The following is a 26760-nucleotide window of genomic DNA, read 5'->3' on the forward strand; positions in this document are numbered from 1 at the left end:
CGATCTGCCATAGCCGGAAGGACAGTCAGTCCTTGGGATGGACTTTTTCTCATTACACTTTTGAGTATCAAACATTCCTGTAGGCGAGGGAATGACAAGGCAGTGTGCACGATGGGGTAGATTGTATGTGGGTTGTAGAATGATTTTTAATGGGGGAGTAGAGTCCATGATTGGCTAGAGACTACATGGTATTGAGAAAAGTGGGTTTGATGGGCCAAATATGTGTTCTTGTGACCTAATGAGGATCTTAAAATACCTGCTGAACTCTTAATTGTCTCCACAAAAATGGTTATAAAAAGTGTCCACATGTGGTATAATCTGAATAATTGTCATGCCTCCATCCAAGAGATGGCTATAACTCATTTACATGGTCTAATTTTTCTCACGTTGTGTTAACATCTTTAGGTGGCTGGACTAACACTGCTGGCTGTAGGTGTTTACTCTGCCAAGAATGCTACAGGAGTTGCTGGACGATACATTGAGGCTCGGCTGGGAAAGCCTTCCCTGGTTCGGGACACCTCCCGCATTACATTAGTGGAAGCATTGAAGCACCCAATCAAGGTAAGGTAGCTTACTGCAAAGACTTGGGAGCTTTGATTATTACTGAACAGAAATTCCAGACCTAGACTGATTCTAAAACGGCAAATACTGTCATATCTGAAACCCAAGGACCAGCTGCATTATGAAACCCAGCATGACCAAGCATTTAATTCTTACTGACACAACCTTCCTCACCAGACACAGCTACACTGTCCAGCCATTCCAGATCAGCCACAGCTTTGCTATCAAGTATCCATCTTGCCTTTTATTGCTGCAGATAAAAAGTGGCATCCATCAATATAAATACAAATTTGCATTAAAAGAAAATTTGATTTCATAACAGATTTGTAGCTTGAGTGTTGGTGTGTTAATAGTTTTAGTGTATTCTGCATAAAAGGTGAAGTTAAATGTGCAGATTCAGTAGGGTTTTCAGTCATGTAAAAATTGGCTGGTGCCCTCCCAGGAGTGCTGAAGGGGCAACCTTCACTTTTTAGCTGAAATAACGCTTTTCTCCTGGAAGCTAGATAATTGAGGCGTTTGTGTGTGTGTTGCTGTGTCTGTTTCAGTCAGTTGTGTAAAGTTTGGAATCTCCTTTCTAGACGCCTTAGGCTGGATTTTATTAGCACGCCTTGCTCCGCGGTGGTGCACCTTGAACTCAGCGGCCTTCCGACATGGAAGTGTTCCCGCACAGCCCCCGCGATATTATGCGCGGGGTCTGATTTTAAATAGAGGGGGTGGAGTGGCCACGCCCGATGACATAGAGGGGGTGGCCACCACATTCCTGGCAACGGTGTCCGGCTCCACCGCACGGGTGCCGGCACCATTTTTAAAGGGCTTCAAGCCCTTCAGTAATATTTCAATATTTAAAGGTCCCGGTCTCCAGGAAATAACAACATTTTATTTCTAAATTTCGTCTCCCACAGCCCCCCCCCCCCCCCCCCATGGGTAATTTATATACAAAATTTCACTCTCCCCTCCCCATAATAAGCTTGTTTTGATCTCATGAACTTTTCCTCCCGAAATCTGTTCCCTTTGACCTTCAACCCCGTCCCACCATCCACACAGCCAATAAAAATTGGTTTCCACGCTCCCCCATCCCTCTCACCCTGAAAATTGTATTGCTCACCCCCCACAACCATTTTCTCGCCACAGATCTCCATACGGCCGTAAAATAGGTGTGGGACAGCTGCTCCCTGCGGGGAAGTTCATTTACATATTATTAGTGTCCAGTTAAGTATTCAGATGAAGGGCCCACCGCTATGCAGCCGGGGTTTGGGGGGTGGTAACGGACCGAGGTCCCCCCGCCGCCGGTACTATGCGACGGGTCCTTCTCGACATCAGGGGTCGAGGCAGGTCTCTCCCCGCAGAAATTTACCGGTGCCCCCTGCCGCGACCCGTGGCGTCGGACTGGTAAAATTCAGCCCCTTATATTTCAATAATTACTTTTTTTTTATTTGGGGAGGTTTGCAGATAGTGAGTGTCTTGCAGTCTGCAACTTTCACAGGAACAACCCCCAAACCATTTCACAATTCATGCAGCAATGTAATTCCCAATTAATATACTTTTAACTTTATGCCTCTTGAGGTGAAGATTTAACGCTTACAGGATGTTAGGTGGTGAGAAGTGAGTGGTTTCCACTTATGTGGGGTCGATGGACAGCAGTGTCCTAACAATTCATGAGAACCCAATGTTATCAACTTAAATTTCTTAATGGGTATAGGCGTGAAAGGGGAGGGGGAGCAGGAGTTCACTCATGACCAAGTACTCTTTCGAAGCCCCTGTTTTTATTGATTAATGTATTTGGGAGTTTAATGAAAGTTGAATAATGAACAAAATATTCCTAACACAGCAATAAAATTAAAAAATGCTGGAAATACTCAGCAAGTCAGGCAGCAATTGTGGACAGAGAAACGGAGTCAACATTTCAAATGATGGAAGGTCATTGACCTGCAAGATTACGTGTTTCTCTCTAAACAGGTGCTGCCTGGCCTGCTGAGTATTTCCAGCATTTTTTTAAATTTCCGATTCTAGTATCTGCAGTATTTTGATTTTGTATTCTCTGGTAGCAAGTGGCTTCAGGTACAACTGGTGATTTAGTAGGTTTTGCTTAACTGTTCGCTGTGTGTGAAAGATTATGTTCCATTGTGAAATTTAAACTGGATTTGTGTTTTTTTCCCAGGTCGGTAAGCGTGTGATGAGCAAGCCACAGGACGCACTCGAGGGAGTAGTGTTGAGTGTGAGTTTCAGCATTTCTCCTGTTTTTTTTAATATATGCAGTTCTGTGCCTGCTGAAATTGAATTTATTTATAATCTGATTCTCTTCACTTCCCACTTTCATTCAATTCTCATTTCCATCTACAGCCCAAATTGGAGGAACGTGTCAGAGATATTGCTATAGCTACCAGAAACACAAAAAGCAACAGGGGACTGTACCGAAATATCCTAATGTATGGGCCTCCGGGTACGGGGAAAACCCTTTTTGCTAAGGTAATGTCAGTGTGGGGGGAAAAAAGTCCTGTCCATCTTGTGCACAATAGGGTGAGGGATGTTAGTGTTGGGGAATGGAGGTTTCAAATTGCAATGTAAAGGTGATGGTTCCTTGGGGTAAGAACATGTCATAGCTTCTGTGGATTGGGTATGGAATGTATTAATGTTTAGATTTCAGTGCTGCAGTCCTTTTATGAAATCTTCAGGTAGCCATTTACCGGTAGGGAAATAAAATACCTCAATGAAATTCCTCTTTCACCTTCCCCTCCCACCCTCGCCATCGCTGCAATTGAGAATCTCTGTGAACCTGCTAATAGCAACACTAATTGTCAGTGAGTCATATCTCTGTCAGTAGCCCTGCTATTCACGTTAAATGTACGGTTTAATTTTGGGCCTTAAGATGCCCAAGTGCCACACATTTGCAGCCCGAACAGTTACTGTAACATTGTGTTTTACTGCTTTCCCCAGCTGCCCCCGTTGGAACTTTTGAGGTTGTCAGTATGAAAGTAAGGCAGAACTTGCATTTATATATCACCTTTCACCTTGGGATGTCCCAAGGCATTCTGCAGCCAAGTTATTACTTTTGATGTATAGTCACTGTTGTAATGCAGTAGCCAATTTCTGCACAGCAAGATTCCACAAGATAAATGATGAATTGATGTGATTTTAGTGGTTTTGATTGAGACCAGAGTTGAAAGATACAAGCCAGTCAGGTGAAGGTGAAGCATAATCTATTTATCAACTTGCTGTGAGCTGGACTCATTGCCTCATGCTCTCTAGTATGTTATTTGCTTTCTTTGCTTTTATTCTAACCATGACAGCAAGTTTCTAGATATAAACCTCCTCAGGTTTTATGGACAGCTTCAGTGAGGTAACTGCAAAATGTCATTCTGCATTTTAGACCACCTGTGACTAGGGTTACATAGAACATTACAGCGCAGTACAGGCCCTTCGGCCCTCGATGTTGCGCCGACCTGTGAAACCATCTGACCTAAACTATTCCATTTTCATCCATATGTCTATCCAATGACCACTTAAATGCCCTTAAAGTTGGCGAGTCTACTACTGTTGCAGGCAGGGCGTTCCACGCCCCTACTACTCTCTGAGTAAAGAAACTACCTCTGACATCTGTCCTATATCTATCACCCCTCAACTTAAAGCTATGTCCCCTCGTGTTTGCCATCACCATCCGAGGAAAAAGACTCTCACTATCCACCCTATCTAACCCTCTGATTATCTTATATGTCTCTATTAAGTCACCTCTCCTCCTCCTTCTCTCCAACGAAAACAACCTCAAATCCCTCAGCCTTTCCTCGTAAGACCTTCCCTCCATACCAGGCAACATCCTAGTAAATCTCCTCTGCACCCTTTCCAAAGCTTCCACATCCTTCCTATAATGCGGTGACCAGAACTGCACGCAATACTCCAGGTGCGGTCTCACCAGAGTTTTGTACAGGTGCAGCATGACCTCGTGGCTCCGAAACTCGATCCCCCTACTAATAAAAGCTAACACACCATATGCCTTCTTAACAGCCCTATTAACCTGGGTAGCAACTTTCAGGGATTTATGTACCTGGACACCAAGATCTCTCTGCTCATCTACACTACCAAGAATCTTCCCATTAGCCCAGTACCCTGTTACTCCTTCCAAAGTGAATCACCTCACACTTTTCCGCATTAAACTCCATTTGCCATCTCTCAGCCCAGCTCTGCAGCCTATCTATGTCCCTCTGTACCCTACGACATCCTTCGACACTATCCACAACTCCACCGACCTTCGTGTCATCCGCAAATTTACTAACCCACCCTTCTACACCCTCATCCAGGTCATTTATAAAAATGACAAACAGCAGTGGCCCCAAAACAGATCCTTGCGGTACACCACTAGTAACTAAACTCCAGGATGAACATTTGCCATCAGCCACCACCCTCTGTCTTCTTTCAGCTAGCCAATTTCTGATCCAAAGCACTAAATCACCTTCAATCCCATACTTCCGTATTTTCTGCAATAGCCTACCGTGGGGAACCTTATCAAACGCCTTACTGATATCCATATACACCACATCCACGGCTTTACCCTCATCCACCTGTTTGGTCCCCTTCTCGAAAAACTCAATAATGTTTGTGAGGCACGACCTACCCTTCACAAAACCGTGCTGACTTTCGCTAATGAACTTATTCTTTTCAAGATGATTATAAATCCTATCTCTTATAACCTTTTCCAACATTTTACCCACAACCGAAGTAAGGCTCACAGGTCTATAATTACCAGGGCTGTCTCTACTCCCCTTCTTGAACAAGGGGACAACATTTGCTATCCTCCAGTCTTCCGGCACTATTCCTGTCGACAATGACGACGATGACGACGTTATGGTATATTGTTGGGGCAATGATGAGGAAGCTTTACTCTGTATCTGCCGTACTCTACCTGACCTGAGATGTCCCACCTAAGTGACAAATGTTAATTTTCCAACACTGATTTTTCACCCTAAAGAGCACAAAAGCTCAGTGACTCAAAATTCTCCAATTCTGCTTTTAAGCTTGCAATTCTCACAACCCTGCCCAGATTGTAATCTCAATTCAAACCTATGTTTTTTTTTGGTAGGGTAGGGAGTTCTCCAACTTGGCCTGGATTATGGGAAGAGTGAGATGTTGGTTGTATGTGATACTTAACAAACAGATCTATTCCAGAGGGGGAATGATGATAGCAGACCACTTCGCAGATTGGGATGTGCTGCTCTTTTATAGAGTCATAGAGTGGTACAGCATAGAAACAGGCCCTTCGGCCCACCGCATCCATGCCGATCATAATCCCTATCTATAGGGATTCCATATCCCTCTAAGCCTTGCTCATTCAAGTACCTGTCCAGATGCCTCTTAAATGTCGCTACTGTTCCTGCCTCCACCACCTCCTCAGGCAGCTCATTTCAGATACCCACTATTCTTTGTGTGAAAAATTTACCCCTTTGATCTCCTTTAAACCTCCTCCCTCTCACCTTAAATCTATGCCCTCTAGTTTTAGTCACCCCTACCATGAGAAACAGACTCTGGCTATCTATCCTATCTATGCCTCTCATAATTTTATATACCTCTATCATGTCCCCTCTCAGCCTCCTTCGCTCCAGGGAAAACAGACCCAGCCTATCCAATCTCTCTTTATAACTCAAGCCCTCCAAACCAGGCAACATCCTTGTGAATCTTTTGTGCACCCTCTCTAGCTTAATCACATCTTTCCTGTAATGCGGCGAAAAGATAGTGTTATATAGAGTTGCAATTAGATTGTGGTGGTTTGATGTGTAAATGGTGGTGGAGAAATCATTGGGGTATGTAAAAGGATGGTACAGAGATATATGTAGCAGGAGAAGAATTTTTTTTCCAGGGATCTTTGAATTCAGTCGGTTAGAGCTATCTAAGTGAATTTGCAGAAAGACTGAATATCGTGTGCTGCAGGCTAAAGGGCTGAAGTGCAGTAAATGAAATGAATTTACAGGCAGGCAGGAATGGTTTCTGATCTGTGTTTACAAAATCTGTGTGAGATTATCTTTTAGTTGATGTTGCTGTTGATTTGTATTTTTTTTTAAATGTTGCTTTAGTGAGTCAGCACTTGCCCCATGGCATTTTGCATCCCTAATACATTGATCTAATAACTCACAGCAGAAGTATGAGGGTTAAAAATAAATTTATTCCATAGTTGAGTAACACGATGACTAGTGCATTACCAGCGTGTTAGCAAGCCGATGAAATGTTCTGAAGTTTCTGTGTTTAACACTCTTGAATTATGAATTATGAATCATTGTTAAATGAGACAGGAAAGCAGTGGTAAAGCCAACTGATAAATAGGAAAAGCCAGAAATCTTCAGGTAGAGAGGAGACTATATTTGGTCAGACTGCAATCAATTTGTTTCAGTGACACTGTCCAAGTGATGTATCTGAAACTGCAATCAAATTATTAGTGCTGTTCCTGTTTAAAGGGGTTTATGCAGGCACCCAAAACGCTGACCATGTACCCTTGTCTTGGCAAGTGAATTATTTTGGTTAATTAAAGTTGCTTTACGCATGGAATGATAACTGTACTTGAGAGGGAGATTTCTGGTTACATGAGACTGGATTGCTGAGTATGTGCAATGGATAGTTGGTGGCACTTTCCTATCAGATTTGCACAGTGCTGAGGTGTCATTTCCTTCCCAAGGGCAGATGTTTAGCAGCATCGCCTGCAAAGTGAACACCAACAGGAATATCTCATTTGCGAGTTTAATAACCACACTGACGCCTCTTGTGACAGCTCACAATTTCACAGGATTCCTCTCTATTGTAAATAGCCTGGCTGCTTAATCGCTTTACTCGTGGAGATTTGCATCAACACTTTTAACTGCATAAAGGAAAATTAGTCTTAAATTATAGAGTGCAGTAGGGCTATATTTAGAAAGCATAATTCTTTTTATATAACACTGCAGTGACTCAGTTTGTACTGGAACTGAGTGAGAAATACTGGGCTTTGAGACAAAGCCAAAATACTAATGTAATTGTATGTACTGACATTAACTTAACTATATACACTCTTGATGTAATCACATCTATCTGATATTTTAAAAATCTTGCTCTGTGTGCAATTTCTTCAATTTTTTCCATTATAAATTCTTATGTTCACATTTATAATGGGAACTGTTGTTACAACCAGGTGCGAAAGGGGTCTAGGGTTCCCTTTCAGCCTATGCCTGGTTTAACCATAACAGGGTTTAATTTTAAAAATACCATGTTTTAGCTCCCCCCTCAGTGAATCCTTGTTCACTGCTTTCTAATTGTAATGCAAAGAAATCAATTAGACAGGATTTCTTAGATTTAAACAAGAGAGGTGGAAGTTTATTAATCTTAAACTCTAATTTGGGTAACTGCTACAAATACGCGACGCGACCACACTAGCATGCATATGCGATGAACACGCACGCAGATAGAGACAGAAAAAGTAGAAAGAATAAAGTGGAAAAGTTTGAGGCAATAGCTGGGTGTATTTACAGTCCTTTGAGTTCAATGTGGAGTCTTTAGTTGCCGGTACGTCTTGCTGTTCGTTGGGGCCCAGTGCATGTTTTAACTTGTTTTGATGTAGGAGTCTTTTCTCTCTTGAGGTTTAAGTGACTTCATTGCGTCCAAAGGTTTATGAGAAAGTGAGAGAGAGCCAGCCAGGACAGAGGCTCTCTTGTTCCAGTTCAGTTGCAATCTGTCATCTGACTTCAAACTGTCCTGTGAGCACAATTCAAAACTCCCAAGTTGACCAGTCATGTGACTAACCGTTTAAACAAACTCCTGCGTTTGTGGATTTCAAAGCTCTCGGTGGGGGGTGTAGTGCTGACTCTTACCCCAACAAGGTGTGGATCACCATTGCCCAGCTCAGTCTCTCTTAATTGAATCAGTGAGCAATTCTTTTGTCTCTCCAAGCATTGGCTCTTAGTATGCAAATGTTTTTCCAGCTAAATGTCTGGTGATCTCTTTAAACAAGTCACTTCTTCACTCCAGCAAGTTTAAAACTAATATTCATATGATGAAATTAATATGCCTCATTCTTGACAGGTGGGAGCCTTCATGACAATGTATAAACTTGTCACACTAATTATATTCTCCTACCAGTAGCATTGCAGCAGCTCCACTGGTGGGCACATGAAATTACAGCATATGTTTGCTTTGATGGTTTCCTCCAAAAATGTGAAGTAGGAATTTATAATGGAAGCTTTAAAATTCATACATTATCCTTATTTGTATATGAGGGTTATATTATATCTGGGCATCCTGATCTAATTATCCCCCACTTCAGCTGAAAAGTGTGCTTAATCTTACCTTCCTTGTGTGCAACAGAATGAGAGATTAGCTGGTGTACTTATATTAATGGGACTGCATGCACAAGTATTAATGTAACCACATATGCGAGTATTACTGTAACCATATGCATTAATTTGACTATACATTAATATTGTACTGTTATGACCTCAGTAGAGACTCTCAACATTAAAACGAGATATGAACTTCCCAGTGACTGACCAAGAATCACATGACAAGATTTCATGTTTCAGGCTCTCGCGCTCTCACATGCTCTCTCTTGGCTGCGCAGCAGACAGCTGGTCCTTGTCAGCCTCCAGACCTAGGAAAGCCTGTTGAATTTATCCAGTAGTCTGATCATAGCAGAACCACCTGGGCCTTCCTTTATTTACGGGTGTTAATAATTGTAACTCTATTCTGCTTTTTAAAGCCCCTGGCTCCCTGTTTGCGTCTGGGAGAGTGAAACCCATTGTCTTTTACGTGTTACAACCTTGTGCGCTGCTTTCAAAGGGGTCTTTGATCTCTTATGAGGTCGTATGTTTCCTTGGAATATCCATTTTACATTGTAGCATGCTTATATTTTAAGAACTGTACTGCAAAGTCCAGCACTCATAACAGTTAATTAATGCAACCCAGGAGGATTCGGAACATACCAATTGGTCAAATCTACTGTTGGGGAGAAAATTAATGTGGAATATAAATGGCAAGTTTTTAAGAGCAAAACTCGATGTGTGGCAGTCGTGTACATCCTCAAATTCAATAGAATAAAAGTGCTTTGAAAACATGCACAGGAATCTGAATGCTGCCTACAGCTGAGGCCAGTGCCTCTTCTATTTGACCTGGCAATGGGAAGCTCACTGTTGAGGAAAAGGCTTACTTTTAGATTTATGTTTCTTGTGATTTTTTTTTCTTGACAGAAACTAGCTGTACATTCCGGCATGGATTATGCTATCATGACAGGTGGTGATGTGGCCCCAATGGGTCGTGAGGGTGTCACGGCTATGCACAAAGTCTTCGACTGGGCATCCACCAGCAGGAGAGGGTGAGTTTGTCATTTTGGTGGGGTAGGGCATAGAGAGAAGTGAAGGACCACTTTTTGTAACTGTGTTTCAGCTTGGCTAATTTTTGCTTTTTCTGAGTATTTGTATATTACAAGATGAATTAATTGCATGTGAGTGATGCAGACTGAAATCTTTCCAATGCAGTACGGGGTCTGGTTAACTTGTGCTTTGTAGGCCGCAGATTTAAAAGGCAGTGATTTTACAGGGCTCTGCTGTATTCCACTTAATTTTTCATCTGATTTGTGCTTGGGAAATGGATATCGCTACTGAGGATTTAAAATGTTTCTTTTATTTGCTTCCCTTGTGTTTGCTTTCAGGTTGGCTGACACGTGAATTTAATTTAAAATACAAGCAGCAATGTGCCCTCTCTCTACTATGCCAATATTGTAATTTTAATTATTTTGTACTAAATCTGTGATTTAACGTAGTTGCTATGTTAGGGGTTTTGGACTCATGCATTTTAGGAATCTAGTTCGAGACTGTCCAAACTCACATAAGACTCTTGCAGCCATCAAATGATGATACTTTCATCTGAAGTACAGTGTAATAATCCACTGTGTGTTACTTGGCCCACCTACACCAACCTACCTAAAAATGTGGGTGCAACTTACTGTTTCTTTTCTGGGAGTGCTTTATTTTTGGATCAATGTTCCCAGCTTTTGCACCTCAGGAATTCTAATTAATGGGGATGAATTATTTTGGACTTTTGGGTTTAAATGTTTGGATGTGTTTATCTGACGTCAAAGGAATGATCATAAATTGCCTCCTGTGCACAGGCTTTTGCTGTTTGTGGATGAGGCGGATGCGTTCCTTCGAAAGAGAGCAACAGTAAGTGTACTACCCACATGTCCTTTTGAAAAATTTTTGAACACAAGTAATCATTGGGGAAGTAGGTGCTGCTTGTCCCATGGCCCTGATTGATTGTGAACATATATAAAGAGTGAAATTGTTGACCAACATCTTTTCAGTTTTTTTCTCAATTTCTGTTTCATTCCTGTCCTAGTTCCGTTCTGCCTTGGGGCACCATCAGTGGACCTTGGTTGACGCAGTGGGGGGTGGGTTTGGTTGATCTGGCGGGACTGTGTGTACTGGCTGGGTTTATTTCCATTCTCCTAAATTCATAATTGGGTGCAGTGGGGCAGTGTCATTCCTAGATATGATCATTTTATTGGGTTTCGGTTTGGGATTTTTCAGCTATATCTTGTGGTTTTTGTGTCTGACCAGCTGCTCTTTCTGCTTCACATGTTTGCTTTGAAAGTTTATTGAAAGAGAAACAACATTTTGCTCTTTTTTTCAATCTCTTCTCTGAGCCCTGTGGAAGCAGCGGTGCAGGCCCTGCGTCTGTTGCTTTAGAATTGGTTTCTGGTGGTTATGAGTTTAACACATCAAAGAGATTGAGGAGTGGTGCAGATTGGTAATGAAGGTGCGTGAGAAGAATTAATACAGCAGTACACCTGAACTACCTCCTTCCATTTTATAGCTCAGGGACTGTGTCATAAGCTCCATTATGCCATCTCTGAGTTAAGTAGATAAAATGCTAGGTATTTAAATGCATTACAGTTTTCAACAGCTACAGGTTTTTTGTTTATGAATTGGGGAAAGTGCTTCTTGTTCATGCTTTCTTTCCACCTTGATATGTTTTTATAGGAAAAGATTAGTGAAGATCTGAGAGCAACACTGAATGCATTTCTGTACCGAACGGGGGAGCAGAGTAACAAGTAGGTATTAGTCTTAAAATCAGAAAATCACAGGACAGTCAGCGTCAGAATGAGGGAGTAGCACCCTTCTTCATAAGGCACTTGTTTGGCCTATTTATGTTTCAGTAAATTGCTGGGTGAAGCATTCGATGTGGAGGGTTAAGTTGGACCAAACAGGATGAGATTATTTGGAAAAGGAAATTTGTTGAAAATCCAGTTGGTGACATTATGCAACAGCTTCATGAAGTGAGGCAAAAGCAAAATACTGTGGATTCTGGAAATCTGAAATAAAAACTGCATAATTTTTTTCTGTTCATGGGTTGTGCGCATCACTGGCAAGGCCAGCATTTGTTGCCCATCCCTAATCGCCCTTGAGAAGATGGTGGTGAGCCACCTTCTTGAACTGCTGTAGTCCATTTTTTTTTTTTAGAACATTACAGCGCAGTACAGGCCCTTCGGCCCTCGATGTTGCGCCGACCTGTGAAACCATCTGACCTACACTATTCCATTTTCATCCATATGTCTATCCAATGACCACTTAAATGCCCTTAAAGTTGGCGTAGGTGTAGGTATACTTACACTGATGTTAGTAAGGGAGTTCCAGGTTTGTGCTACGTGTGACTCCAACTCAATTGGCTTCAATTTTGCTAGGGCTCCTTGATGCCACATTCAGACAAATGCACCTTTGATGTCAAGGGCAGTCACTCTCACCTCACCTCTGGAATTCATGTTTAGACCAAGTGACCAAAAATTCATTTTTAAACACACTATTCCCACTTGCAGCCCAGATCAATAAAAGCTTTCATCCTAATCTTGAACAGTGTTACTGATCTCCATTTTGGGGAAGGAATGGCCTCCATTTTAGTATAAATGTGGTAACGCTAACATATTCAAGCCTACTAAGACGACAGTTCACTTGTCTAAGAAGTGTACGCGCTGCAGCAATGATAGCCCATTATCCACCTTTGGCAGAAAATTCAGTTGACAACCCAGTGTAGCTCAATCTTTCTTATGCTTTTTTTTAAAAACTATCTATATGACATCCTAATACTGTCATTCACAGTCTCCATAATTGCAAGATAGAGGTGAATAAATTTGTGGTTCTTGGCCATGTGTTTTTATGGTTATTGAGTGAAATCTGAACACTAACTTACTTATCAGTTGGAAGCCTTATCAGCACTTCCCAGCTAACCTCTGTCACGCATCCTGCTTATTGATCGACACCCAGCCCTTTAAGCCTGCTTTTTAAAATGGTTGATTGAAGGGAAAATCATTGTTTAAAGTAAGGCATTTGCAGTTCACCTGAAAGGAACTGAGCCAATTAATAAGCAGCAGGTCACCATTTCAATTTGAAAGCTATTTTCTATTCTAAGATTAATTCTTCGCCTGATTGTCTGTCTGCTTTTAAAGAGCGTCTTGCTTTATTTTTGTAAAACTGGTGCAATCCCGTGGTTCTGCTTGCGGTGAGTTGAGATTATCATAGAAATTTGAAGTAATAAAGTGAGAAAATAATGGTCGTGTTTTGTGATTGGTTCAAAGGCAGCCCAAAAATCAAAACATGATTTCTCCACCACCGCACCACCCCACCCCCCGGCCCGCTTTCAGGTGTGCACCTGAAGCCCCACTGGCATATAGTGTATAGATTTTCTGGATGTAAATTCATTTCCTCTATTTTTGTTGAAATTTAGTAAGTGACAGCAATAATACCTTAGAGGAGTTATTAAGCCCAACACAAGAGGATTAAGATGCGGTCTTATTCTGTTGTTGTATCTGTGCAATTCCTTTGGTTTTCCCCAAACCATTAGACTCAGAAGTTCTTCCAGTTCAGATTTCTTTCTGTGGCATTCAGCACTCCTGTTTCAAACACAAATATTGAAGTAAATCAATTTTATTTTAAAAATCTAAGGAACATAATGAGATTGCCACTTGCAGAATTTCCTTAAACTGCACCCGTTCATTGTTGTTGTAAATTATGGTGAATCAAGCATTAATATTTAGTGACTATAACCACTCTTCTAAAGGGTGCTGGAGATATTCTGTTAGTTTACAGGTTCTGTTTTTAGTGCTCATCAATGAATACATTTAGCTAAACTTTTATCTGCTTTTTGCATCTCAGTGGGTTTGGCTCCTGATCTGAAGCCATTGGATTTTTAGACCTGAAACACAAGCTTGTTTTAAATGTCCGATCCAGGTATTGGACCAGCATTAGACCTAAAGTAGGTTTCAGAAATTAAACTTTAACAGTTTGTAATTTTTTAAATTTTCTTTTTTTTTAAAAAAACGACCTCATTTCTTTGTCAAAAATGTAAAACAAAAATTCTGGAGGGCAGCTGATTTGTTTCCAGCTTTAAAGCACATTGTAGTCCGAGAAGAGCAATATGGAGAATATGATGCAGTTTAAAAGCTATTCACCAAGGGATGAGGTGTCGACTTCTACGGGGTAGGAACAATAGAGTGCTCCCACTGCCAACTGGGTAGTAACACGTGTAGAATTGAGGGGTTCTCGAGAGAAAGTCACCACTTGGCCTCCAGAGAAATGTATACAACGAATAAAAGGGAAAAATGATTTAAAAGTGCATGGAGGGATGAGGAGAACCAGAATCCTAGGGCTGAATTTTCTTCCCCTTGGGCGAAATAAATGGTGGCCTGCTGCGGCCCAATTTAAAGTTTTAAAGCCCTACCCTCCCCCAAATGCACCACAAAATAAACTATCACTCCGATCCCCCCCACAGTAACTCTCACATGTAATAGTTGCCCTGCGATCAACCCACCTCCCCCAAAGCACTTGCTTGGAAGAATCGCCCTCCCCCCCCCCCGCCGCCAAAAAGATCAAAGTGCAGAGGTCACCTCATCCCGCACCGCCCCGCCCCCCCCCCCCCACCTCCCCTACACTAGTAATGTACATTTGAGCCCATTCTCTTCCCCGCCCCCCCCCCCCCCCCCGCACTACCACTGCACTGAAAATCATAAGTTCCCCCCCATCCCCACCTCCGTGGCGCCAGCTTTCCCTGAACAGGAAAGTGAAGGCACGTGAGTGCCAGCTGCTACTCGGAAGATCCTGGGCAGTAGGTAAGATCGCTGTGAGTTTTATTTAAACTTATTCTGGGACTTCATTTACATATGTAAAGCAGGTCCTGTCGCCCAGCGGCAGGGTGCTGCCATGGAGCCTGTCGCCCAGCGGCAGGGGGCTGCCATGGAGCCTGTCGCCCAGCGGCAGGGAGCTGCCGTGGAGCCTGTCGCCCAGCGGCAGGGAGCTGCCACAGAGCCGCGCCGCTGCCCGGAGGATCGGCACTCACGGTGTTGGACTCCGTGGCGGGCCGCTGCTAGTACGGTCTTCCAGCACCTGCCCGCCCCCCCGCCACGTTCCCGATGTTGGGACCTCAGCAAAATAAATGTGGTCTTGGCAGCATCATTTTCTGGAAAACATTTTTAAAAACTATACACCACTAATGTCAGTCCAGAAAGTAACGATACTGTGGGTTCAGATAGCACCAGGAACATGTTGATCCAGATATACCAGTGGCATGTCAGTCCAGACAGCAATGCTAGTGCCTGAGAGATCACTCAGGAAACGAGTAACTGCCAACAAGGTTGTTTGAACTATTGTAGTCTGTCAGATTAATTATTTAAACAGTGTATTTAAATAGCATCCTGCCCATGTGTAATTAATTGCTTAACAGTGACTTAGATCTTCAGGACAGAGGATTTTGTTGGCTTTTGTTCTCTCGTGTTGCAGAGTCTTAACTCCCACGCAGGCCGCAGGTGTTCTGCTGAATCAGTGTCCTCGGTGGCTGGGAGTATTGACTTTCTCTGAGGAGATTTTCTCCTTGATCGAGATCAGATCTATTAAGTACATGTAAAGCTGTTCCCCCGGTGAGTCTGCAACTTTATCCATTATGTCAGTGCCAAAAAGACCAAGAAGGTCCCAGGCAATGCCTGGTGTCCGTTGAATTCCCTGATCTCTGTTAGGGCAGAAGTTGGAGGCAATACAGTTGGCCACTCAGATCTGGGTTGCAATCAGCCAGAGTTTCCATGCCTGATCACTGACCAGCTGGAAGCTTGAGTGTGGACATTTTGAGGACAGGGTTGAGTTCTATTGCATTGGCCCCTGCTCTGTGAAATGGCATGCCAACATTTGCTGTCTAAGCTCGTACTTGGAAGGTGCCCTTTTGGGTGGAGGATGATCATTGCCTGTGGAACCATTGCCCCAGCAAGGAATAGTACCTTCAGCAAAGAAGAAAATGCGAATGATGCACATAAAACAAATAGAATCTGTACTTAGCATTCACACTCCAGTACATCATAGAAAGTTTAAGGCACAGAAAGAGGCCACTTGGCCTATCGTGTCTGTGCCAGCCGAAAAATTATTCACCTATTCTAATCCCACCTTCCAGCTTTTGGTCTGTAGTCCTGCAGCTTACGGCACTTGAGGTGCATATCCAGACTCCTTTTGAATGAGTTTGAGGGTCTCTGCCTCAACTACCCTTTCAGGCAGTGAGTTCCAGACCATCACCACCCACTGGATGAAAAAGTTTTTCCTTATCTCCCCTCTAGTTTTTCTACCAATTACTTTAAATCGATGCCCCCACGTCACTGACCTCTCTCTGTTAAGGTGAATAGACCTTCACCTCCACTCTATCCAGACCCCTCAAAATTTTATACATTTCAATCAGATCTCCCCTCAGACTTCTCTGTTCCAAGGAGAACAACTCCAGCCTATCCAATCTTTCCTCACAGCTGCATTTTTCCAGTCCTGGTAACATCCTCGTAAGTCTCCTCTGTACCCTCTCTAGTGCAGTTACATCCTTTCTGTAATGAGGTGACCAGAACTGCGCACAGTACTCAAGTTGTGGCCTAACCAGTGAGTTATAAAATTCCAGCATAACCTCCCTGCTCTTGTATTCTATACCTTGGCTAATAAAGGAAAGGATTCCACATGCCTTCTTAACCACCTTATCGACCTGTTCTGCTACCTTCAAGGATCTGTGGACATTCACTCCAAGGTTCTTACTTCCACTCCACTTCTCAGAATTTTCCCATTAATCGTGTATTCCTTTGCCTTGTTTGGCGCAGTGGTTAGCACCGCAGCCTCACAGCTCCAGCGACCCGGGTTCAATTCTGGGTACTGCCTGTGTGGAGTTTGCAAGTTCTCCCTGTGTATGTGTGGGTTTCCTCCGGGTGCTCCGGTTACCTCCCACATGCCAAAGACTTGCAGGTTGATAGGTAAATTGGCCATTATAAATTGCCCCTAGTATAGGTAGGTGGTAGGGAAATATAGGAACAGGTAGGGATGTGGTAGGAATATGGATTTAGAGTCTTTTGGGCCTCCTTATCTCGAGAGACAATGGATACGCGCCTGGAGGTGGTCAGTGGTTTGTGAAGCAGCGCCTGGAGTGGCTATAATGGATTTAGAGTAGGATTAGTATAAATGGGTGGTTGATGGTCGGCACAGACTCGGTGGGCTGATGGGCCTGTTTCAGTGCTGTATCTCTAAACTAAACTAAAACTAAAACCTCCCCAAATGCATCACCTCACATTTCTCCAAGTTGAATTCCATTTGCCCCTTTTCTGCCCATCTGACCAGACCATCAATATCTTCCTACAGCTATCCTGCTCGTTATCTACCACATGGCCAATCTCTGTGTCGTCCGCAAATTTCTTGATCATACCCCCTACATTTACATCCAAATCGTTAATATACAGCACAAAAAGCAGGGGACCCAGTACTGAGCCATGTGGAATGCTACTGGAAATAGCCCTCCAGTTGCTAAAACAGCTGTCAACAATTACCCTTTGTATCCTGCCACTGAGCCAATTTTGTATCCACCTTGCTGCATTTCCCTGGATCCCATGGGATTTTATTTTTTTAACCAGTCTGCCATGTGGGACCTTGTCAAAAGCCTTGCTAAAATCCATGTAGACCACATCAACTGCACTACCCTCATCTATCTTCCTTGTTACTTCTTCAAAAAATTTGATCAAGTTAGTCAAACAAGATCTTCCTTTAACAAATCCATGCTGACTATCCTTAATTAACCTGTGCCTTTCTAAGTGACAGTTTATCCTGTCTCTCAGAAATGATTCCAATAATTTGCCCACTACTGAAGTTAGACTGACTGGCCTATAATTATTTGGTCTATCCTTCGCTCCCTTTTTAAACAGAGGTACAACGTTAGCAATTCCTCTATCCTCTGGCACCACACCTGTATCCAGTGAGGACTGGAAAGTGATGGTCAGACCCTCTGCTATTTCCTCTCTCTTCCTTCTTTTAACAGCCTAGGATACATTTCATCTGGCCTTGGTGATTTATCACCTTTCAAGGATGCTAATCCCATTAATCCTTCCTCTCCCTATGTTTATCACATCCAATACTTCACACTCTTCCTCCTTAACTACAATATCTGCATTGTTCCCCCTCTTTTGTGAAGACGGACGCAAAGTATTCATTAAGAATCCTACCAATATCTTCCACTCATACATATAGGTTACCTTTTGGTCTTTTATGGGCCCTACTTAGTTATCCTCTTACTCTTAATGTATTGATAAAACATCTTTGGGTTCACCTTGATTTTGCTTGCCAATATTCTTTCATGCCCTCTCTCTGCTTTCCTAAATTTCCTTTTTGATTTCACCCCTCCACTTTCTATACTCCTCTCAGCTTTCTGTAGTATTGAGTTCTCTATGTCAGACATAAGCTTTCCTTTTCTGCATTATCGTACCCTGTAGGCTCCTTGACATCTATGGGGCTGTAGATTTGGCCGCCTACCCTTTTTCTTTGTGGGAACATGTTTACCCTGAACCCCTTGAATCTCCCCTTGGGATGCCTCCCACTGTTCGGACACTGATTTACCTTCAAGTAGCTGTTTCCAGTCCACTTTCGCTAAACCATTCCTCAGCTTAGTAAAATTGGCCTTGCCCCAATTGAGAACTCTAACTCCTGTTCTATCTCTGTCCTTTTCCATAATTATGTTAATACTGACTGAATTATGATCACTACCACTAAAATTCTCTCCCACTGCCACTCCTTCCACGTTCCCATCTTCATTTCCTAAAACTAAGTCTAAAACTGCGCCTTCTCTTGTTGGACTTGCTATGTTCTGGGCAAAAAGGTTCTCCTGAACGCACCTCAAGAATTCTGCTCCCTCAATTCCTTTCACACTAAAACTATCCCAGTTAATATTGGGGTAGTTAAAATCCCCTACTGTTACTGCCCTATTGTTCTTGCACTTCTCAGAGATTTGCCTACATATCTGCTGTTCTATCTCCCTCTGACTGGGTGTCTGTAGTGCACTCCCAGCAGTGTGATTGCCCCTTTTTTGTTCCTTAGCTCAATCCATATGGCCTCATTTGATGAACCTTCCTACGTATCATCCCTCCTCACAGCTGTAATAGTTTCCTTGACCAAAGTTGCCACTCCCCCTCCTTTCTTATCCCCCTCCCTATCGCTTCTGAAAACCCTGTGACCCGGAACGCTGAGCTGCCATTCCTCTCCTTCCTTAAACTATGTTTCCGTAATAGCTATGATATCATACTGCCACGTGTCTATCTGTGCCTTCAGCTCTTCTGCTTTATTTGCTATACTCCTTGCATTGAAATAGATACCGTTGAGCACTGTCAAACTTTTTTTTTTATTTTCTAACCCTCGTTTCCTCTGTCTTCCAGACTCATCCATTAATTTTCCGCCTTCCGTTTTAATTTCTGATTTTGTCCTAGCTGAGTCTACCCTCAGGTCCCCATCCCCCTGCCAAACTAGTTTAAACCCTCCCCAAAAGCACTAGCAAAACGTCCCGCAAGGAACTCAGTCCCTTGTGAATTTTACAGTTGGATGCTTTCATTATTAAGCAGCAAAGAGCTCTGTTATTATACATTGTGCCCTCATGATTTTCCTTCAGTGAATATTCTTCACATTGGCAATTAAATACAAATATTTATAGGTACCTTTCTAGCTAGGAGGCTATTTGATAATAAATCTTAATATGAAAAGAGTCCACGTGCCAGGATTCCACACAGTATTATTCTGTCCATTAGTGGCAGTGTGCAGTAAGAAATATTTGCAGTTGAAACAGTATCTTTCATGTATTGGCATGTAATTCATCCCCTCAAATTTGCCCCACTATCCATGACAAGCCATCTATTGTTATCAATCTTAGTGCTCTCTTCAAACACAATACAAGTTTGGAAGGACATTATAGTTGTGTTGCTAAGTACTTTCACTTGAAGTTGGCACAGTGTGAATTTCAAACCTCCACTTTTACTGAACTCCCAGTGACATTGATTTTTTTTTAATGATATACATTCCTAAGCAAAATGACTGGCATCGAATCTTGCTGAGAGCTGGATTGACCATACCAAACTCACCTCACTGAGGACCTATAACAAATATCTGTGCTCAGAGATAGTCGGCCCATCAATTTCTTGTTATTCCAGCTAGGTTCTGGTCCTTCCTGCTATCCTTCTCCCTATCTTTTCTCTTCTACATTCTACCCTCCTTTAGTGTCTTAAAGTTGAGAGCTGATCCCAAGCTGTTTCATCCCATGTACAGCCTGTCCTACTAATCCTGGTATCTGACTTGCTTGTTGCTTTTGTGAATTTGTGTGATGTAGAAACAATTCAGGTAAAGGATGAACTTGAAGCCTTACCTGGGCTGTTCAATTCACAGAAACAAAAATGAAAAACATCATGAAATTAGATTAGTAATGATTTGCCCTTTTAATGCTTTGCAGCGGAACATATTGTAATCTGTGGGGCACCACACACTACTACTGTGATAATACCTTTAAGGGTTTATTTGAATTGATATTCTGGACACTCCACTCATTAATGCTCATCTGCTTTTCTTAACAGGTTTATGCTTGTGTTGGCTAGTAATCAACCGGAGCAGTTTGACTGGGCCATCAATGATCGAATTGATGAAATTGTTAACTTTGGTCTGCCAGGACTTGAGGAGAGGGAGCGACTGGTCAGGTTATATTTTGACAAATACGTCCTGAAACCTGCCACAGAGGGGAAACAGTACGTGCTCTAACTTACTCTCATTTTTGGCTTTCAGTGACTGTTGAGTAATCTTGCTGTGATCTTCTGTTTCATTTTTAACTATTGTTTTAAATTTCTCTTCCTCCTTCCTCACCCCCATTTTAACCTGCCTCCCTTTGAGCTATCCACCCTGCATTGTATTGGGAGTGTGGGTGGGCTGCCTTCTGTTAAGGCAACTAACATGGCTACTATTAAGCAGTAATGGGATGTGCAGAAAGTTGTTTGTTCTCCTACTTTAACGTAATTTTTCTGTTCCTGAGGAGGAACGTCCCTCTATGTTCTAATTGAAGTTTCATTGAGGCTACACGCTTGCAGGGCAGTAGCTCTGTCTGGCAGTAGACTTGTGTAGCCTACCACTTACTGAGAAGTTGCTGAGTCCTAATCTGGCCTCTTGGTAATTGTAAAGCTGGGCAGCCTACTTTCATCTCTGTTGGACCATCAAAACCTTTGGGCCAATGGTAACAAGCTTCCACTTAAAAATACAGTTCCTTCGTTTCTTTGCTTAACCTGGTTCTCCCCTTTTCCCAAATATCATTCACTGAGAGGAGTGGTCTTAGGCATTGGGAGGTGAGAGCAGGGCTCCGGGTGAAAGGTCCTGCTCTGCTTTTCCACTTAATTGTTCATTCAGCCTCCATGTGAAACTGAATCCTGGCTATTCAAATGGACAGTGAATATTTCATTGGCTTAAAGCCAGTGATAATACCCAACCAATCAGCCCCAGTGGTTGAGTCTAGTGAACTTTTTAAGTGCAATCTGCAGAGTTGGTTTCACACTAAAAGATAGATTTAATTTTAAATCACTGCTCCAAGTGTAACCAACTGTAGGAAAATTTGTACTCTAATTTTGCACCTACTTGTGATTTATAGGTTGAGCACAACTTGGTCCACTGACCAAACTCAACTTAATCTGAATCTGGTAAATGTGATATCTGTTGAGACAAGATGAATCTGCCATTTAATTCCCCCACCCCATGCTTTTTACTGTTGTTCAAACACAAAACATCCCTTCTTTTCAGTTAGATGCTTGGATTTCCCATTTCAGGCCAAAACCTGCAATAGACAGAAATTATTCTTGTAATTATTGAGTAACTGACACCTTTTTTCTACTAATATAAAAATGTACAATTTGGGCCACAGAAACCATCTGTTAAAGTCTGACTGTGACAATGCTGTGAATGGAAGGGAGGGCTGCAAATTTGGATTGCGGGTGTTGTACAAATTTGTACAAGTGCTGTTTCTGCATCTGATCTGATCTGTTCAATTCAATAGCTCTGCCAAAAGCCTTGTTTACACTAACAAGGGAACACCACCACCTCCAAGTTCCCCTGCAAGCCACACACACAATCTCAGAATCGTTAGTGTAGAAAGAGGCCATTCAGACCATCGTGTCCATACTGGCTCTCTGAAAGCGTAACTCCCTCAGTTCCATTCCCCTGCCTTCTCCCCATAACGCTGCACATTCTTCCTTTTCATTTAACGGTCTAATTCCCTTTTAAATGCTTCAGTTGAACCTGCCTCCACCACGTTCTCAGGCAGTGCATTCCAGATCTTAACCACTCACTGCGTAAAAAAGTTTTGCCTCACGTCACTTTTGCTTCTCTTACCAAATACTTTAAATCTATGCCCTCTCCTTCTCGATCCTTTACACCATCCCAGCTTGGAACTATATCGCCGTTCCTTCACTGTCGCTGGGTCAAAATCCTGGAACTCCCTTTCGAACAACACTGTGGGTGTACCTAAACCCCAAGAACTGCAGCCATTCAAGTAGGCAGCTCACCACCACCTTCTTGAGGGCAATTAGGGATGGTCAATAAATGCTGGCCTGGCCAGCGATGCCCACATCCCATGAACAAATAAAAAAAAAACTATTGTGGAGCTTGTTATTTGGACTGTGTGTAGTGGGAGTGGAGGTCCGATTTCAGGATTCACCTAACCACTGTTTGCCACTCGCAAAAGATTGCGACTCCATTAGATCTGAATTTAGTGGCTTCAGACACAAGACATTACACCCTCTCTGCTTGACCTTTTTTCTATCTGAAATGTGCTTTCAGACAACCCACAGCATTTCTTGTGAAAGTAGTGATAGTCTTGAAATCTCTGTCTTGGATAAAGAATTAATCTGATTTATAATCAAAATTACATTGGGAGCACAACGTTTTTGTGACACAGCCTTGTACATGATTTAACACTCATGCCCAATTCAAGAAGAGCAAAAGTAGAGACAATTAAAGCTAACAAGTGTCAGAGCTGCTCTATAGATGAGGGAGTATGACAGCTCTGAGTGAACCCATGTAGAAGATTGAGCCAACTTCTTGAATATTCATCCTTTTTCAATTGTGCCTTTTAGGTTTTATCCTGTTAGGCAACCCCCACTTCTTTAATTTAAAAAAAAACACAACAATCACATTTGTGAAGAATTAAGATGAATCGTATTCTGTTTTCAAACAATTTTATTTAAATACTGTTCTTGTGGCGTCAGGCAAATTGGCTTGGAGCTGCTGATGCAGATATGTCTGAATTCAGTTCCCTTCAGTAGTTCTTGCTAAGCCTGCTATTGACAGTCACTGTTTCACCCCAAAAATCATTAGTAGTTGGGGAGGGAGCTCTTTGTTAAAGGAATGGTGAGAGGGGTAAACTTTGTTAAATGGATGATGCTGCTATAGTGGGGAGTTTCCAGCCCTAGCTGCTGAAACCTTTTGCGATCACTCTGACCCTGAGCATAGGATCCAGTGAAACCCTTTCTTTCTGCGGTGGTTATACTAGAATAGCAGTTGCCACATATCAAATGTCCATCCACTCAATTGAGTAGAACAGAAACCAAACCCTACAGCCTGACATAATGGCTCCTTGTAACTTTCCAGAGCATTCCAAAAACTGCTGCCAGAAGTCGGCAAAATTGAACAGCTGTTTGTGTTTTTTTAAAAATTAAACCTTGACTTTTGAGGGGGTGGAAACTAACCACCTAGCACACAAATAAAATATCGTAAGTCACCGCGGGTTCTGTTAGCCGAGGCCCTGACAAATTCTTACGTTCACGTGTGTGATTTGTGATATTTCACAGAATTGCACTCCCAGAGGGACTAGGCTGTGGCTGTCAAAAGAATGAAGAGTCTTACATTTTTATCAATTTAGGCTAGATTCCAACATAGGTCCCAGGGACAACCCATTAGCTCACTGGGCCACAAATGCCTTTTGCATGAAATTTGTAAATGTCAGCAGAAATTTGACATTGAGTTATTGGCTTAACTCGATTTAAACTGTTGGCCAGGCACTCCTTTTTGTATAGTCTAGTAAATAGTCTTTATGACATTCTTCAATGATTTACATGATGTGGTACACACTTTGATGAATGTTAAAGGTAATAAAGCCATATGTAACTTGGAGTGGTATGGGAGTACCTGCTGCTGCAAATTTATTCCAAAACTTTTTTTTTTCTGCATTTAAGGATACAGTAAAAACTAAAGTCCAGCACAAATGTAGTGCTTGTGACTTCTGCAAATGGTGGATGACCAGCCAACAAAAGGCTGTTTATCCCCTTGAATGAACTGCATTTCTAGGTATGAAACTGCCCCATTATATAAGCTGCATCTGTTGGTTTGAAGCTGTTTGACACAGTCAAGTCACACTTCAGGATTTGGGCATGTAATCTAGGCTGACACTCAATATATACAGAGGAACTGCAGTATTGTCAGAGGGTTCTATCTTTCAGATGAGATTCTAAAATGAGGCTCTGTCTGCTTGTTGCAGGTAGGCAGATAAGCTCTCTAGGACCTATTTGAAGAGGTGGAGGGTGTTTCTGCTTGTGCCGTAACCAGCGTTCATCCCTTGACCATCACAACCAAAACAGATTAACCTGTTATTCGTTTCATTACTGTTTGTGGGACTTGCCTCTGCACACATTTGCTGATGTGTTTGTCCACATAACAGCTATTCTTAAAAAGTAATTCATTGGCTGTGAAGAGTTTTAGGGTGACCTGAGGATATAAAAAGTGATATATAACCATGAGTTCTTGTTGTATGTGGACTGCAGCCCCTGGCTTAAAGCTGTTTGTTCCAATGTATAAGCTGTACTTCCTGGCTTTGAGGCACTCTGTCCCAGTATATAGTCTTAATCCCCTGGTTTGAAGGTCATAAGGTGTGTGAAGGTTCCTTGTAGTGTTAAACATTGAGATGCAGTAATGTCCACACATTAGTAGGTAAAAAATGAACCTAAAGAGGTTCACTGGCCATGGACATACCATTTACAGCACCCCATGACCATCCTGATTCTGCTTCACAGGCGCCTGAAAGTGGCACAATTTGACTATGGCAAGAAATGCTCTGAGCTTGCTAGGATGACTGAAGGAATGTCGGGCAGAGAGATTTCCAAACTCGGAGTGGCCTGGCAGGTATGGCTTTTACTTAAATCTGAATGCTGAACACTTGGAACAATGAAAAATCTTATCAATATTTATGGAATATTTATTTATTGTAGCAAGGTCAGGAAAGGTGTATGAAAATGGTTTGTTTTCAAATAATCTGAACTGTTCTCCCTCCCTTGGGGTTGGAAAGTTTTGTTACGATTGACCGCTCCAGTCAAAGCCCCCAATCAAAACATACGATTCTGATTGTGGTGGGAGAAACACACTGTTAATTCAAATCCCGTCCCTCCACAGATTGCATAACATATCATTTTAAACTTTCCAAATGAAAGAAAGACCCAGCCAAATTGTACTATCTATTAACCCCTGAATGAGGCTAACCAAACCAGGTGTCTTTAAATCAACAAATTAACTGTTTAATTAAAAAAACTAAATTTTTAAACACTATGAAGATGTAAACAACATTTAACATAGAAAAAAATTAGAGTCCTTGCAAATTTACTGTCCAGTGCTGCTTGAAGTCCTCACAGCCATCCGATGGGGAAAAAAGGTTCTTCCACAGTAGAACAGTCCGTTGTCTAATTCCAACAGTAAGTAATGCTTTCCTTCTCCAGCAAATTTCAACAATTAACAACTTGCAAACACTTTCAATAGAATCAATCTGACTTGAGTTTTTTTGAGGGATAAAAGATTGTCGCAATCTAACTTCCCTTCCTCCAGTTTAAATTACCAGAGATCTCTGTTTTGGCTTGACATTTTTTAGAATTTTGAGAGATAATAAATAAACAGACTAAATTCTCTTCTTCAGTTTAAATGACTGAGAGCTCTTTTTTTTCAGGTGCTAACACCAGCTGTCTGTGATCTCTCTTAGAACAAACTGTCTCCAACTAAAAAGCTAGTTCAAAATTGAATTGTAACAAATGTATTGCGTGATGCTCAGTCCAAATGACTGTATCCAAGGTAATGAGAATGCACCCTTTGAATCACAGTCTCCGAATGGCTGTTGCCAAGTAATCAGGATGCATTCTTTGAAGCTGCTTGCTTCCCTCTCCATATGCTTGTATCCAATGGCAACCAAAATGCATTTTCTCTTTAACTCCTGAGGCTTGCTGGTTCTTAAAGCAGTACTGATCCTTTGCAAGCCTTAAAGGCAAACCACATATTCCCCAGAGAGAAAAAACTAAGGACCATGACAGTTTGTGCAGATATTCAGTGAGTCCCTCTTTCAGGGTTAAGTCCTTGTTGGTCACCCTCTTGAATTCGAGTGACCAAGCTTTCTGTCTTCAAGGGCTACACAGGGGGATCTGCTGAAATCTCATTTGATGCTGAAAACAGTGACTTTCCCACCCATTGGCACCTGTGGGTGTCCCAGCTGCAGCTTTTATTTCAGTTGAGCTAGGCTAATACCTCTAGGAGCCAAAATCTGAATGAATGAAAGACTGAAAGTCTTTGTGCTCCTGTGTGTGTGTGTGTGTGTGTGTCTGGTTTATTTGAGTGCATGACTGTATTTTGCTCTTTCTGTCACTCACTCACTCACTCAATCTGGATTTTGAAATGCTGAAACTTTGTGCAACTGTATCCCTGGAACGTTTGGGAATTGGATTATAAACTTCAAAAGGAAATATTTGCAGGGGTGTGGATCTAATTGGGTAGCTCTTTCAAAAAGCTGGTACAGGCATGATGAATTGAATGGCCTCCTGTGCCATATAATTTTAAAATACACTTGCTCTTCACATGTGGTGTTGTGGGCCCCAACTTGTGTGGACAGGCAGTG

The 26760-nt window shown here is 42.2% G+C and overlaps 1 protein-coding gene across 1 annotated transcript in view; it reads left to right on the forward strand.

Moving 5' to 3' along the window:
* The window catches only part of atad3 (ATPase family AAA domain containing 3), a 54115-nt gene that overhangs the window by 19345 nt on the left and 8010 nt on the right, over positions 1-26760 (forward strand). Inside the window, exons 8-15 of the mRNA XM_068017314.1 lie at positions 406-561; positions 2720-2776; positions 2902-3027; positions 9753-9877; positions 10673-10724; positions 11544-11614; positions 20438-20605; positions 24905-25013. Of these exons, the coding sequence (XP_067873415.1) occupies positions 406-561; positions 2720-2776; positions 2902-3027; positions 9753-9877; positions 10673-10724; positions 11544-11614; positions 20438-20605; positions 24905-25013 (864 nt within the window). The remainder of the gene's footprint in view (positions 1-405; positions 562-2719; positions 2777-2901; positions 3028-9752; positions 9878-10672; positions 10725-11543; positions 11615-20437; positions 20606-24904; positions 25014-26760) is intronic.

Source organism: Heterodontus francisci, chromosome 37 (genome assembly GCF_036365525.1).
Source record: "Heterodontus francisci isolate sHetFra1 chromosome 37, sHetFra1.hap1, whole genome shotgun sequence".
NCBI lineage: Eukaryota > Metazoa > Chordata > Chondrichthyes > Heterodontiformes > Heterodontidae > Heterodontus > Heterodontus francisci.